The 17,134-nt window shown below is 37.1% G+C and overlaps 1 protein-coding gene and 1 long non-coding RNA gene across 2 annotated transcripts in view; one reads left to right on the top strand and one right to left on the bottom strand.

Annotated features, from left to right (window-relative positions):
* LOC143375992 (uncharacterized) overlaps positions 1-17,134 on the top strand; it is a 382,608-nt gene that overhangs the window by 113,515 nt on the left and 251,959 nt on the right. The window lies entirely within an intron of this gene.
* Positions 1,929-17,134, bottom strand: part of LOC143375985 (netrin receptor DCC) — a 449,439-nt gene continuing 434,233 nt past the window's right edge. Inside the window, exon 7 of the mRNA XM_076825750.1 lies at positions 1,929-3,148. Coding sequence (XP_076681865.1) covers positions 3,039-3,148 — 110 coding nt within the window. The 3' untranslated portion in view covers positions 1,929-3,038. The remainder of the gene's footprint in view (positions 3,149-17,134) is intronic.

Genomic DNA, 17,134 nt, shown 5'->3' with positions numbered 1-17,134 from the left:
TGTATTGTTGTCTTAACCCATTTTTCACCTAAATTTGATGTACCCAATGCTTATCTAAGTTGTATAATCAATACAGAAATAAGTAGATTAAAGGTCAACTTCTATTTTAATTTTGCAGAGTATTAGTCCAGCAAGATATATTCAACCGTTTCCATCAGATATAAATACATGTACTAAAAAGATGGTTAGAAAAACGAAGTGTTAAAAATGCATCACTAGCTAAAATAGTGGTGTCAGTCTTTTCTTAGTCAGTTTTGAGATAAGAAGTGAACACAAAATGTTATTTTATTTTCTTCACATCACGTTGTCGCCAGTGATTTAAGTCTGCCATATAGGATGTTCATAAGACACAAATACAAATTTCAGTCACTAATAGCATTAATTATAAATAGCAAAAGCATATTTGATGATTTGCTATAGGTTGTTCAAGCTTTTACAGCATCTTTAAAAATGTGCGTCAGCTTCGTATATTTGTTGTTCCTTTTCATGAGTTCCATTAGACTGGAACCTTCCCTTTTATAATTATAGTCGAATTAACGAAAGAAGGCGCCTTGAGACCGGGACCAGAATTTGCGACGTTGCCGCTACTCCAGGCTCGCGATTGGTGCTTCCCCCACGCGGCTACCTACACCTTAGCCAATGACTTTCGACTACTTAGCTGTGGGCCTAGAGTAACCGTTGTCCTTGTCGGGTTATATTGCTATTCTCTTCCAGAGGGCGAACCCAACGTCCCTTTCATAAAGATTTGACAGAGTGTCGAATCTTATTGGCTATTGCGGCACGCGCCATGCATTATTCTATTTAGCGCCATTCCACGGCAAATCGATCACTTTTTGCACTCGATGTCAGGGATTTTGTACAAACTGAAATATTATATAGGAAGGGATTTCAGTCATCACTTTGCTGGTTTTGAATTTGTTCAATTTTTGCCTATTTTCATGAAACCGAACTGTACTTGTGAATTTTTATCTCGGAAACTATTATAGTATTGAATTCATTCTTTTTTTATTTTAATCTAGAAAGAGTGGGCTATTCTAATACTCATTTTTTCTATTGAAAAATTAATTTTGTATTTTTTAAAATTAGAAGCACAGTTTTATTTTGCAAATTTCACGTACGACATATTCTGCTTTCGAGCATGGAATTTTGAAAATTAACGTCAGCATGAGCTGTTATTAACCGATGAAGAGATTCATTAACCCACTCTTGGCCAATGACATTCTATTTATGATGATCAGGTCTATACATTATATCGCCTTCTTTAGTTGTTGATTATTTGTGAAAAATATGTTTTCATAATTTCACGTGATTCACAAAATACATATTGCATTCTGATCAAAGTCTCTAAAAATGTGATCGATTTGGCGTGGAGTGACTTGTAGACGAGGGAATCTGTTTTACCGAGCGAGTGAGAGAGACACAGTTGCGCTTGAAGATAGAAAGCGACGTCCGATCTGCTACGCAACGTGGCAACGTCGCACGAAGTACGGAGCAGGCATTGGGTCTCTCCCGACCCACGCGCGCCGGAGTACGGGCCACCCAGGCGCCTTCTTTCGTTAATTCGACTATAATCAGCACCGGTTTATTTAATATTGTGAATTTAATATTCGAATACTCGCCAACTGCTTAATTTTAATATTTTGTCAGTAACACGTAAAGTCAATTCGTGATTTTAATCAATTCGTTATTTATATATTTACGCATTTCTCTAGCGTACATTTATCTTAACGTGCACTCATAATCTAATGTTATTTGGCATCTACTATTGATTATTTTAACGTAAAGCGATAAATGCGTGAACAATGTGTCTCATACTCTTGGAGGGGGGAGGGGGAGGGGGGGGGGGTAATGCTAATGTTTCGATTTTTCAATAAATTTTTGTAAATCATACAGCTTTCCAACCTTTGAAACCAACTCTGTAGAAAGACATTTCCAACATTTTTATATTTCAATAAACAAACCTATTTTCTGAAGAACAAAAATTCTGCGTATCATGGATACACCCACGTATTCTTCACTCCACTGGAATCCTAGCTACACGAATTTAACAAGGTCCAGAAAGTGGGTACAAGAACGAGTGTCAAAATCGCTTTCAACGACGCCGTTTGGGTATCGTTCAAGTAGAGAGCCTCCCCCATTTGGTCCAGTCAACCGATAAAAATTGACAGTGTCCTTCGTGTTCCTTAAAAGACAACAGACGCCCCCTATCAAGCTGCGACTTCCCAACCGTTATCCCCTTCGCGAACCGTTTCCGTCGCTTCAAGATCAGTGAAAATGAGACGTTACTTTGAAACTCGGTATCCATCGACCCCAACATGGCCGTCGATTACGAGAACAAACCGCACAGATCTTTGATCGTCATAGGCGCTAAACGTTTCGTGGATCGTACCGAGTCCAACTGCATCATACTAAACACCCATTTACATGCTTCCGAGTCCTCTTATCGCGATTCCACCTGACTCGCTCCCCTTACCTTTCTACTAAAAACGAAAGAAAGATCACATTCACGAGTCCGCCGCAGTCTGTGTTCCGCGAGCCGACACGTGGCTCCATCTCGCGTCGAACGAAGCACCGGTGGCTCGTCACTGGGAGGACACTTTCACTCGTGTTGTCCCGATCGACTTGGGATATCTACGGTTACAAAAAAGAAGCCGAGAACACTGATCGCTGTTAGACACACTTGCAGATTTAGCTATTCGCGGAATCGGTGGCGATCCACTAGCTGGGATCATCGAGACATCCACGAAGAGCACGAGCAGTCGGGAGCCCAATGGTTCCCTAGCCCCGAGATGCTCAAGCGGTCCTTCCTACGAGAGTCTTTGACGGCTGCCAACTTGCCTGCTCTCCTTGTTGATCAATTAGAGGGAGGTCGAGGGTGATACATAGGGGCACGAGGTGGTTACTGCTGGTAGATGCGACGCTTCTTTCTTTCTCACGCTGCTGGCTTCCACTTCCTTCATCTCTGCATCTCGCTTGATGGCGTAAAGAAGAAACGACCTTGGGTTGTGTTCTTACTGGAAGGCTTCGCAATCAACCAGTCACCTCGCGAACGAGCCGGCGTACAGAAGCAGCAGAAGCAACGCGAGCGTCCTCGTTGCTGCGCCGCTGTTGCTCGAGTTCCCGTGCTGCATCGCGGCTGGATGCTCACCTGGAACACGCAGTAAGCCAGGAATTAGGCTACGAGCAAAGCTGGGGACGATACTTTCTGATTAGGGGTAATGCTCTTCGAATTGGCGTTTGTGGGATTGGATTGTTTGCTGTATCGTAACAGGGGCTTTGGCAGTTTTATAGTTTGCAATTAACGGGTTGGCAATACTGAGTTCGAATTGAAGAATGCACTGGTGTGTCGGATTAGGACAACAAGAGTCGTTTAAAAAAGACCCGCTGCTCAGATTCCTTTGTAATCATAGTCGCTTATGTACTACAAATTTATTTTAAACCGCATTTGGAATTCACTTGGCACAGTGGTTAAAAAGCTAGAAAACCGCGGCAAAACTCATTTTTAGAGTATGTGCGTGGGAAAAAATTGAACATAGGAGAAGTTAGATATTTGATTGCAGTATCTATTCCTCCCATTCTTAAATCCATACTTATTAAATAGTGCCATTGCTGGGCCCCTAAAGCAAAGCGCGAGAAAATCTTAGATGTTACAACAGTGAATTTAACCGTCTATATCTGGCTTAATTAGTATTATTCAAAATTTCAGCGTATAGCCCAGGCACAAGTAATGTGCCTAGATTCTAATTCTTGAGCTACACTGTGCATGGGTTTCAAAATAGTTTGTAACGAAATTAACTAATTTTATTAATTTAATTAACTTATTTAGACGCGTCGATTTTTTTTGTATTTCTTTGCTTTCATCCCCTAGAACGGTGCCATTTGGTACAAAAATACTCCCTGAAAAAGTGTATTGCAATCGGACAACAGGAAAGGGTAGGGACCAGGTCTTAAAGTTTAGAATTCATCAATAGTTTGAATTTAAAGAATTTCTCAAAAATGGTAAGCCCTATCGAAATTTTGTTAAAATAATATTAAAAGAGCATTCAATTTTCGACAATTACTGTATATATAATTTTTTACGTGTTTCCATCCATTTTTTAGATAATAGCGTTTGAATATAGAGAGGCCCGCAGTACGCGCATATACCTGTAGAGTGTAGACAATACGTCACGACTAGGGAATTCACTCCCGGGATCCCGGCTGTTTTTTGGATTCTAAAACTCCCGGGATTTGATATATCAAGTCATAACTTATCCCGAGAATTTCGAGAATTTTTACAAACGTAAATTACTTTATGAACGACTGAAAAATATAAAAATGGAATCCAAAAAAAACAGCAGGGATCCCGGGATCCCGGGATTGAATTCCCTAGTCACGACGTACAGGTGGGACGTGCGGACCTCTCCATATTCAAACTGCCAAAAAACTATGCAACTTTTGTAGAAAATATTATTATGAACTTTTAAATATAGTAGACATATGCCAAGCGTTAAAGTTAGGTGAGCCACCCTGTGTAGTGCAAATGTCCGAAAAATCTAGCGGATTACTGTTTAGTAATATTTTATATTTTATATTCTTCGCTATTTTCTTATCTACATTCAGAAAATTCAGTTTTGTTTATGCTAAGTTATTAATTTATAATTGATACTGGTATTGTAATATCTGTTCATTTTATTTCATCTCTTTTTGTTATTTTCTTTGGGATTTGTTATTGTAATTTTAATTTTACCTTATTTGTACTCTATATTATGTCTTTTCATGCTATTGTATCGTGCCAAAGGGTTGTTATCCCGTAATAATAAATAATTTAATACAGTACTACCCCCCACATCATCCCTTCAAATTTTTTGTTTAGAGAGGCTAACACGAGACTGTTCAAACCATTTTTAAATATATTTGAATGGAATAATTTCTGCACCCTGCAAATCAGTTTTGCACCCCTATCGTAAAAAGTTGTACTCTGAATAATTTAGCGTTTGAACTCATGTTGAACAGGAAAATCGAAGGATTCCATTAATACCATTTGTATGAAGAAGCAATGAGAAATATGAAACTGGAAAAATTGAGTCGTGAATGGGTAATTGTTGCCAGTTATCGGTTTCCTCGTCGACTGATTCGCCCATAAAACCTAGTCGAGCGTCGACAGATCCACATACCCCGATTAAAGCGGCACATGGTCAGCTCTCGGATTTAAAAGATTTAGACTTATTTATTTATAAAAAAATCTCATTATTACAAACATAAAGAAATAAGAGACAGCCAACAGTGCAGAAAAATAATAAAATAACAAGTACAAAACAATATTACCAATAAAATTAATTGAACAGAAAATAGCAAGTAACAAATTTCCTATATGAGAACCTGCATGCCCAACTGATTTTTAATCTCTCAACTTTGTTTTCGATTATTCATCGCCTCCTTTCATTCCTCCTATTTTAGGTGCCTTTCTCGAATTATTTACTATACAAATTCTCATTATCGAAAGCAGAAGCGTCAGAAACTACGATATCGATTAACGTTGATTTACAAATGTAGGGGAACAAAGCGAAGGGAAAGGAGCAACAAATATAGGGTAATGTCACAAGTAGCAAGTTAAATAGAAAATGGAGCGCAAGAAATTTGAGAAATGAAAAGGACCGAATAATGAGAACCTTTGTGCTTAACTGATTTTTTAGAATGAAACCCACCCTAAATAATACCCAACTCTGTTCCCGATTGTTCGTCTGCTCGGTTGTTCATCGTCCCCCTTCATTCCCCGTATTTTATGTATGGTTCCGGGTTTATACACGAAGTGCTCCGGGCGACGCCGCGGCATTTCTGTCACGCGTGCATTCTTGCCCGTTAAATACGCCAGGATGGCGCAGAATGCAGAGAAAATCGGCTACCGGGGATAAGCCGACTGAATTGTTCGGGGATGACAAATATAGGAGTTCGTAACGGCACGGTGTAGCCACGTGCACAAGGCCGTTATCAATTTGAGAACGGCCGCGTTCCACTTTACATTGCCTTTGAACTTTTTGGAGGAATAGTTCGAGGAGCACCCTGTTATCGAGCGCACCAGCAAGAATCGAGCGCAATAATGTGTGTGGGTGTGTGTGTGCTAGCGTGTATGTGTGTGAGTGTTGCGTAGAACAGAATTTTCGGAGACTTCGATTGAAAGTTACGGGGGTGTGTATTTTGGCAGACATTTTATCATAGTTTAGGGTGGAGCACACAAATGTAAGGGTATTTGCCTCAGCAGTTAACGTCACATATTCGAATTTATATTTGTTGAATTTTTTTGTAAATGCAGAAATGCGGAAGAAACGTGTTACATTATTTTTAACAACGCATAAGATTACGGCCGTACAGCTCGGACACTACGATGTTGCAACACCGCATTTCGAACAACCATCAGTCCGATGACTATGTTCCTACCGGTACCAGAGCTGGCCGTGACATAACCTTATTGCATATACTACTGGAGGTCTCATTGCTTTGTCTTCTGTCCTTGAAACTGTCGCCAACATCACGCGAGAGAGAAATACATGTGCGAGCTGGTGCGAGTGGGAGGTGTGCACCGGCGCATGCGCATTGCGAGCGATTGGGAGTCCCTTGTTCTACCTCTCTCGCTCGCTCCATCGAGAAAGTATCCCTTTCTCTCTCGCACGATGTTGGCGACAGTTTCGGGCTCTCAATGAGACCTCCATGTCTATATGCTCTAAGGACATAACGAATGGCTTCAGAAAAATTCAAATAGGACTGATGACAGCGTTGCCAAATTCACTATGTTCCGGCCTGTACTACAGACGGCCGTGATATGATGGTTAAGGTTAATTTTTAAAACAATTTGTTTCGAGATTGAGACAGCAGATCAAAATGGAAATAAGTAAAAGTGGTGAAGGAATAAAGTAAAATAAAAAAATTAACTTTTTTTTTTTAAGTAATGCATATTTGAGTGGAATGAATAGGCATACAAATGTGTTTACCCTTAATATTTTCATGAGCAAAATCGACAGGGTCTGCAATAATTACAAAATTGTATAATTGTATTAAGGGGCAACATACACCTATGACTTGAACTATCAGGTTGAACTTTGACAGTTTTTTTTTCTTTGAAAATAATTTTTAATTGAAAAATCTCTATGTGCGTCTTAAAATATATACTCTATTGTGTAAATTTAATTCGAAAAAATGTGTAAATTTAATTCGAAAATTAAGAAGATTGAATATGTAATAGAAATTTCCGTGAGGCAGTTTTTTTCAGAATAGCTTCGGCGGTAATCAAAATATCTCCAGTAGTTTTCATCCGAAAAAAAAATCTTAAAATACATAAAAGAATCTAGTTTTTCTCGTAGCCGATTTAAAGAATATCCTTTTTTGCAAAATGGCGATGATTTGAACACAGATACAGATGTGTGATTTTGCAGTAAAAAATTATCCTTTTTTAATGGGTAAACAATGAAATATTACGGTAAAAAAATCCTAGCACAAAAACTAAATATTTTTATCGTAAACCTCTGTTCCAAATTTCAACTGAATCGGTCCAGCAGTTCTCGAGAAATATTGGTTCCTGTTTTTTCAAGTACCATGAGAAAAACGACATTACATATTCAATCTTCTTAGTTTTCGAATTAAATTTACAGAATTATTACATTAAAGTATGTATTTTAAGGCTTATGTGAAGATTTTACAATGAAATTAAGCAATATTTTCTATGGAAAAAATTGTCAAAGTTCGCCCTGATTTTTCTAGGTGTATGTGTATGTTGCCCCTTAAAACAGTCTGCAACTGCAATTTTTATAGTTACTGCTACGTATTTTGAGATACTATATGTCTTATCACAAGTAATAAAACTGAAAAAATTTAAGTTGGACACTATTGAGTAAATGTTTTTTTTCCTACGTCACTTCCCCTATAAACATGCAACATTTTAAGCGCAAAAATAGAATTCATCATTACTCCTAATTCAGGGATTGTAACCGCCGCTTAACCCTAACCCGAATCCGGTTAACCAAGGGAACCTTACTGTAACCCGTAGTAACCCCGAAGGAACGGCTCCCAAAGAGTACAGAGAGCCGGTTAACCCGCTCAGAGCTGGTTACAAGTGAGATACGGCATTCTACGTCCAAAATCCGACTTTGCGGCCCCGCGCTCGTCCACCGCTGCGATGCAACTGCAATTTTAACAAAAACCGGGTTGCATGCAATGACGTCAATCAACTGCCGAGTTTTGTTTCTCGGTCTAATTTTTATTCTCTAGAAGATAATAAATGTCGTAACAATTCTGTAGAAGTTCGGAAGGTAATTTATTTATTTATAATAAAAATAGTATTTTGCAACACAACTATTTTATACGAGATTCAAAGAATATTGTCATTATTTTCAAATTTAGAAACATGTCACCCTCGAAGGAGAAATTCGCAAAATAAAAATTTGTTTATAATTTGACGTTACATAAATAATTTTACAATTTCAAAAAAATATTATTCAAATAGGCAAAATCTTCTACATTTAAATATAAAAAGAATGAACCTAATGCGATATACAGTTTCTGAGATAAAAATTCATAAGTACAGCTCGATTTCACGAAATTAGGGAAGAACTACGCCCTCTAGCGTATTACTGTAACCCGCTCTGAGAGCGGGTTAACCGGGTAACTCTGTGCCTGGATGGATCGGGTTACCCGGTTAGGCGGGTTAGCCTACGGTACCGAGAACCGAACCGGTTTAGGGTTACGGTTACAATCCCTACTCCTAAGTACTTCAATGCGAACTTAAAATTACTGAACCACATTTACTATTCCCGTATTACGTAGGTACATACGATGTTAAAAATTATCATACCAAATCTTTGCAAATTTTTCAATCAATATTCATGCGTCATACTACGTTTGATCACAACACGTACTAATATCTATATAAAACAAGTATTCATAATGGCATTGTTCGTACGACTATTACAGTTACGCATCTCCATAATTTGATTCACGAATGTAGATGAACGTTGGCTCTAGAATTCATTTTGGCTCTAGAAAATCGGCGGGAGATCCGACGGAGGATCATTAAGCGCATACAATTTTAATTGAGTTATTAACATTACTCTGAATCGAAAGGGGCGTAATCAGTTTAGGATGTTAATTAAGATGTGTAAATACGAAAATGTAATGTACACATCACCTCGCGCATAAATCACCAGATTTATTAAGCTTTCTATTTCCGCGATAAACAAGCCGACATTGTGTCAATGCCAAGCTCATTTACCTGGTAAATGTAACTTTAGTAATTAAGTATGTATATAAATTCTCTGCGCCGTTTTACTGTAGATAAACATGTTTGCCTCTCGTTATCAATCGGACTCCGCCGTTTATTCTACTCGGCAGCGTTCTACACGCCATTCAGATCCGTTTATAATTAACCCAGCCGTTCGAATGCAAACCACACATAAATGAAACAAAATTGTACGCAGAAGTAGTATTATAATAAATACACTTTAAAAGAATGTCTGCGTTGCTTATTCTTACTTTTTACATGACTGATTTGAATGAATTCGTATTTACTTAAAAATGTTCATCTCTCTATCTCTCTCTCTCTCTTATTTTTCTTTTCTTTTTGCATCTTCTACGCTGACCCAACAAACACTACAGCAAACCCCTAAACCGTCTATAATTGAAAGTAGGCGATATTCTACACAGACATGTCATCAGTAGTGTAACGTCCCAGCCCCACCCTGAGATCGCGACTGTTAGTACTCGCCAGGGCCACCAGAGGTCTAAATCTTTCTAACTCTTTCTCGTAAGTGCCAGGTCCCAGTCTCGTTCGTATATATACAAGTTCCAAGTTTAAATAAGTGTTAGTGCTCATTCTAATTGTCGCGAATTGATAAACATGATGAAGTTCGTATTCGTATTTCTGATCGACTCTGATACAAACACACAGCAAAATTGCAATGCAATGCGCAACTAAAACTTTGCTTAAATCACATGACTGACAGTCAATTAACATGACGAACGCGTTGAGATTAATATTGAGTTGCGCAAGGAACAAAATACCTAATTTTCGACTAATGGCTATATTGATGTGCAGAAATGAGTTTGTCATTATTACAGAATAGATTATATGCGATGAATGTAAGTGATGTGGAATGATTGGTGGTGATTAGAACGTGATTTATGGGAGGTCGATGTTGTGTAAGTGACAACTGTTTGATGCGTAATTATCGAATCTGTTCGCGGACTTTTCCTCGAGAGAAATATTTGACTGTGATTTGAGGTATAATTGGCAGGGTAACATTGTACTTGCCAATATCCATATGAGTTTACAGATGATTGATAGAAGGCTTTATCATTATTCGTTCCTGATTGGTTCGATAGAGATTACGGACTGATCCATAGATGATGAACGTTCATATTCCAGAGGGTGAATGTGTATAATAAAATAAGTGCTGATACCTACTTGAAAATGAAATTGTAGAACTCACAAGGAAAGGTTGGCAATTTGGAAATTCAACAAAATCTGAAACTTTGTAGAAATGTACCTCAAGTGATGCTAATATCGTAGATGCCAAGGGTGAAAACAACCCCTCGAAAAAATGGTGGGTTTCAGGTTATTGTGAAATTCAGGTTAAATTCAAAGCAAGGGGCTGCTACTCTGATTTGCGATTTTAGAACAGTGTTTCAACTGCCACCTAGGCAGTTCCAATTTTTTCGAACTAAAATTCAATATGGCCGTGATCACGTGTTCGTGATTCACCTGTAAAGGCTGTGAAAGGCTGGAGCAGACACATCAATCCTATCAACAATCCTATCGAAAAATAAATTTTATAAAATCAGTTTGACAGTAACAGGTATGTATATAGTTAAATATATATTTTTAATTTAATATATGTAGAATATCTTTTTAAATTATGTTTTTTATAGAGTTATGTCACGACATATACTACATTAAAAATATATATTCAACTGTATACATACCTGTTACTGTCAAACTGATTTTATAAAACTTATTTTCCGATAAGATTGTTTGGGTTTCGTACGGTACTAGCTCGCATCAATCAACAATTCACAAATACCATGCATTGCATATCAGTGGCGTACACAGTTGATGTTGGTTCAGACACGTCCAGTGTTTTAGTCGAGTAGCAAGTAATTTAGTAATTTTTCGTGTGTGAACACTAAAATTTAGTAAAGTAGTTTAGTAAAACAATGGTAAATTACTAAATTATTCGCTACTCGACTAAATTACTGGACGTGTCTGTTCCAACCTTTAAGGCTGATTCAGACACATCGAGTAATTTAGTCGAGTAGCGAGTAATTTAGTAATTTTTCGTGTGTGAACACTAAAATTTAGTAAAGTAGTTTAGTAAAACAATGGTAAATTACTAAATTACTCGACGTGTCTGTTCCAGCCTTTACAAGATGAACCATGGACACGTGATCACGGCCATATTGAATTTTAGTTCGAAAAAACTGCCTAGGTGGCAGTCGAAACACGGTTCCAAAATCGCGAATGAGAGTGGCAGCCTCCTGATTCAAAGTTCTGTGCTTTCCAATTTTTACGGTTTCACAGATATTCACGATAAAATGAAAACTGCCAATTTCTTTGGGTTGTGTTTTTCACCTTTAGGACCGTTTTAATGCCAAATAAAAAAATAGTTACGTTACCAGCATCACTTCAACTACATTTCTGCAAAGTTTCAGATTTTTTTAATTTTCAGGTTTCCGAACTTCCCTTGCCAGTTTCTGATGCGAATGATTTCTTTTCGTTTGACTACTTAGGTGCATTTAGAAGAGGTATAAAACGGTATGAGCACGTACCAACGCAAAAACGACAGTTACTGTCTCCACAATTATATTACTTGAACGTGTCAGATTTTTAAGAATAATACCAAACGCAGTATGCAATTAATTACTATTCACACCTATGTCGGAAGGTAATAAAATAAGATAAAATGAAATTATCATTCAAATTATTAAGTCACTGTGATCAATCTCTAGCTCAATACGTGCATCAGTATCGAGACACTGAGGACGCTTACACGCGAGCAGAATACTCGTACCCCTATGACCCTATGTATTGGTTTGTTCAGAAAGTTCGTAGCGTTTCTGACGGCTGTCAGACCGAGAAAAATCAATAACTTTGTTTTTCTTTCAAATGACGCCGAACGTTCCTAAGCGCCATTTAAAAGAAAAAGGAACACCAAAATTTCTAGACTTGTGTCTGTTTAACAGCTGTCAGAAACGCTGCGCACTTTCTGAGCAACCCGATATTTTCAATGGCAAAAGGTTTTCACTCGCGAAAATTCCTACAACCTTGTGGAACCATTCCCCCAGATAAATATATTTTTTCCCGCACATCTTGCAGCAACTTGGTCTAATTTACGGTATGTAATTCGACAAACGACCCTGTGGCGCAAGAACCACTCATTTTTCAGTGAAAACGACCATCAACATTCCGGGAGAAAAAGTAGTCAACTGCAGCTGCGGAATGGCGATGAGTTGCCGCCATTGCAAATGTATTGGCAACGAGGGCAGTCAGACCTTTCCTTGGCTACGTTTTGTTTCCCTAATGTAGACAATCCCTCTTGAAACAACACACTTATCCCTGTCTGTGTAAGTAATGCGGCACACCGCAAAGTAGCATAAATCTGCCAAAATATGATACAGCAAATCATCTGAAACTGGTAGGTATACTAAGTAGGTATTTCATTGATCACAACAGGCTATATGCAAGCAGCAGTCTTCGCGTTTTACATTCAGGAATGAAGACACAGTAGACAGCGTTAAAAATTCCGTTAAATTTGGGCGTCTGGCTCAAATAGTTCTGGCAAAGTTAATTATGTACTCAGGTCACATCCTCCTCACAATTTTTAAAATCGGGAGGCGTCTGGAATTATACTGTCTAAATATTGCTCCTATAAGGCGTGCTATTTTGGGTAAGCCGTTCTGATATCCTGCTTTATTTGGCAGTTTATTTTATTAGCAGTCCAAAACTGAACTGATATCGATGTCCCTCTGATAGTATTCACCTGCTCAGAGATCTCGTTTATGTATCAAAGGTGGAAAGAGATGGAAGGTGTGTAAATATGGCCGAGATACCAGCTCTGGCAAAGAAATATTCCCCGTAGGGGGTTGGCATATTAAGTAAACAATTAAACACTGATACTGTTCGCAACCTTAGACAATGACAAAATTATATACAAATTATTTGTGAGCTGTTAATGGATTATACAACACGAGAAAATATGTAGGGTACAAAGATGTGTTTTATTTATACCATTATTAAAGACTTAACTGTTTAAAAGTGTTATTATTAATAATAATAATGGTTTAAAGTGAACACATAATTTTTGTATCCTATTTTTCCTAATTACCAATACAAAGGTTCTTATCTTTGTATCACGAAAATTAGAGAACACTTTTTTTTAAATGTTTGTCACTTGGACCTTGAAGTTTAAATTAACGTAGTGTCAAAACATATTTGACTCAGATAAGGGTAGTCCTCACCGATTTCGATGCCTTTAAAAATATGATGTCACGGTTAACATTCTGAACAATTTTTCTCTATACACATAACCGTCGCTCACAGTTGGGCATTAATTAATAAAAAATTATTTAAATAACGGATCGAATAAAAGTTACTTTAACTTTAGATTATTCAATGAATAAAGTTAATTTTTTTATTTTACGAGAATTTATTCGACGAATAAAGCTAATTCGGGTTATCTTTATTCGAGACATTCCACACATTTTTAACTTTTATTGAAAATAAAAATTTTGCCCATCTCTGGCGGCGCTCGACTTCAGTTTTCGAGATATTCCCCCGCGAGGGAGGCCGCCAACTTTTGGGAGATTCGAAATCGACGAGGGCTTCACCCTTGTAAATAAATAATCACCGAAACAAATTCTACAGTACTGGGAAAACAGATATCGGTTGTACCAACGATAAGTAAATTTGCATGCAATCTTTTATTACAGTGCATAGGCACCCAGTTTTAACAAGTCAAATATAAATTTCAAAGTACTAACTTACATAGTTTCAAGCGCCTGTGCTTTACTCCCACAATATTTGTTTTGCAATTATTCTAGGGTACACATTCACTTTTCAAATCATTAATGTACAGTTTTTAAACACAGGAATTATTCGAAAATAATATCTCTATTTGTGATACTATTATATGCGTGCATTGCCATATTGTTATTTTCTATTTTGTTTTTGTTTCACCACGTTATAACAATACACAAACGGCTCAGAAATTCTTTCCAACGGAGCTTAAAAACTTCCCCCTCTTTACTATTATAAAGCTTAAAATTCATCCTAAATAATCCCAATCCTTTCACAGTAACCAGCCTCAGACATAAAAGTAAATCCTTTTAACGTTCTCTTTTCGTACCAGCATTTTAACCAATTTCGAGTTTCCTCTTGCATTGCTATAAAGTTTCCATTTAGTTTAGTACTCTTCACACTTTAAGCCATTGAACGGCAGTGGTGGGCTGTGTAGTTTCGTGCACCAGTTCAACACAAAGAATCTCATTAAATTTCAGCCGCCGCCCCCTCCCCCTCTTCCCCCTCCCCCATTCCCCTCTGCTCCTCCGTAATTTCGGAATCCTTTCCACGGCTGGAACTGAAATCTCTTTTCAGTGGATGAAAAACTTGGTCGTTCCCGCGACGAACACAGCAACTCGACAAAACTCGGCCGTCTCGGTTGAATTTAGAAGAAACGCACCGCCTCGTAGCCAACACACTTCAAGTGGTTTACAAAGAAGTGCTACGTACTCGAACATACGTCGAGGCCTCTCCTCTCTTCTTGGAAATTGGAGGACAGTTCGGGCACCATTGGTGTGCAACTTCAAAATACTTTTGCTTCTGCAAAATGTTAGTATAATGTAGGTAATATTCTTTCCGCGCGGCTCGCAAGGCTTCTATTTATGAGTAGATGTTTGCGAAACAGCTGTTATTCTGGATCAGGCGAAATATGGTGATTTTTTCTTTACTCGTCGCGTGACAGTATAAAAACACTTAAGGGGTGTCTGCGCCTTGTTGGGCCGAAAATAGGTAAATCTTTGTGAATTTTTTCTGCAACAACGGTTCGACAAATTAATTTGAGGGTTGGCAGGCTGTTTTATTGTATCTTGAACTATTGTTCTGAATTTTTTTGTGACAGTGGAAAAGAAAACATGGCAGCTAGAAAAAGAGCGTTGAGAAATAATCGGGTGGTCCTGGCGTTGACGAAAAGTAAAGGTTCATCCGAAACACAAAAAAGAAAAGAGATTCTTAATCTATGTGAATGTGGCTATCGGTGGTAGTAGATTTATTAATAAATATAAAAAATGATAAAATGACATCCTTTTGAAGAAGGCGAAGCGTCCTGATTTTATTAAACAGGTTTTGCCGCAAAATCGGGAAAACTTCTTTAAATAAAAAAGGAACGGTAATAGATACAGCAATAAATCTACTAGCACAGATAGCCACATTCATATAGATTAAGAATCTCTTTTATTTTTTGTATTTTGGATGAAAGCTCTTTTTGTATCTGCCATGTTTTTTTTTCACTGTCACAAAAATTCGGAACAATAGTTCAAGATACAATAAAACAGTCTGCCAAACCTCAAATTAATTTTATGAACCGTTTTTGTAGAAAAAATTCACAAAGAATTACTTATTTTTCGGCCCAACAAGGCGCAAAACCCCTTAAGTATGCTTTTTTCCTCTTTGTGTCTTTCATATATCGATGACATTTATTTTGGCGCGAATAAATGAGACTCGAAATGGAATTAGTGTCTCATATTTTTCAGGTGTATAAGACTATATGTAAGGAAAACATAAAACGTGATTAAAGTGAGTAAACCAGTCCTTACTTTTAAGTTATATTTTTGGATATTTGAAGGCCAGCAACATTTCGTTTTTGGAAAAGAAAAACTCCCATAAAGAAAGTGTAATAGTTTACAAAAAAAGGGAACAAATTTAGTCATTTACAATGTATTAACTTCTTGATTAAATAAATCCCTGTGATATGACAAAAACAGAAATGTTTAAAAGTTATACGTTCCTGTGTGCAATAAGAAGCTGCAAATTATTTATTCAATGCAATGGAATTTGCAGAAAATCATGGACGTAATTAAACTGTTCGTAAGAAATTTCTAAATATACCAGAACGTGCTTAAAATTCATTTGGATAAACCTTCGAATACTTTTACCTTAAGGGGTCATGCTCAGTCAGGAGGCCGAAAAAACGGTGGTCTTTGGAAATTTTTTACTCAAAAGCTATAGCACATTTCTCAAAAAATCTTTTTTCCTTTCAAGGATTGCATCTAGTACTGTGCATCGTAATTTTTTTGTTTAAAAATATTTAGCAATAACTAAGTTATTGTCCATCACTCGAAGGTTCTCTAAAATAAAAAAGCTTCTGTGGTGACCACTGCTGCTCGAAAGTCGATCATCTAAAATAAAAAATTCAAAAGAATTTACTTATTATATTATATTATCTAGTATTTGAACGAAGGATTTTTCGAAATATTGATTTGGGAAAAAATGGCTGATGTTTAAAGTAAAAGTTTCAATTTTTATCATAAATCATGCCTGATTTTCGCCAATTAAAAGAAAACAAAGCATCGAATAAAAAAATCCTTCGTTCAAATACTAGATAATATAATATAATAAGTAAATTCTTTTGAATTTTTTATTTCAGATGATCGACTTTCGAGCAGCAGTGGTTACCTCAGAAGCCTTTTTTTTAGAGAACCTTCGAGTGATGAACCACAACTTAGTTATTAATAAATATTTTTAAATAAAAAAAATACGATGCACGGTACTAGATGCAATCCTTAAAAGGAAAAAAGATTTTCTGAGAAATGTGTTATAGCTTTTGAGTAAAAAATTTCCAAAGACCACCCTTTTCCAGCCTCCTGACTGAGCATGACCCCTTAACACTAAACGAAATGAACGTTAGAATATACTTCTAACTTATCAGGTTGCCTTCAATCCTATTGCTACGTGAATCCAAATTCCAACAATTTTTCCATTTCCAAAGCACTAATTTTAAAACCAAAACTGTCTATCATGACACAGCAAGCTTTATCCACATTCGTATATCTGCAAATGTATTCCTCAAGATACACACACACACATTGAAGAAAATTCAGTGAGAACGACGAGACT

The sequence above is a fragment of the Andrena cerasifolii genome, chromosome 13 (assembly GCF_050908995.1).
Source record: "Andrena cerasifolii isolate SP2316 chromosome 13, iyAndCera1_principal, whole genome shotgun sequence".
Taxonomy (NCBI): Eukaryota; Metazoa; Arthropoda; class Insecta; order Hymenoptera; family Andrenidae; genus Andrena; species Andrena cerasifolii.
Note: the sequence above shows the minus strand (reverse complement) of the source record. Positions and strands in the feature narration are given on the sequence as shown.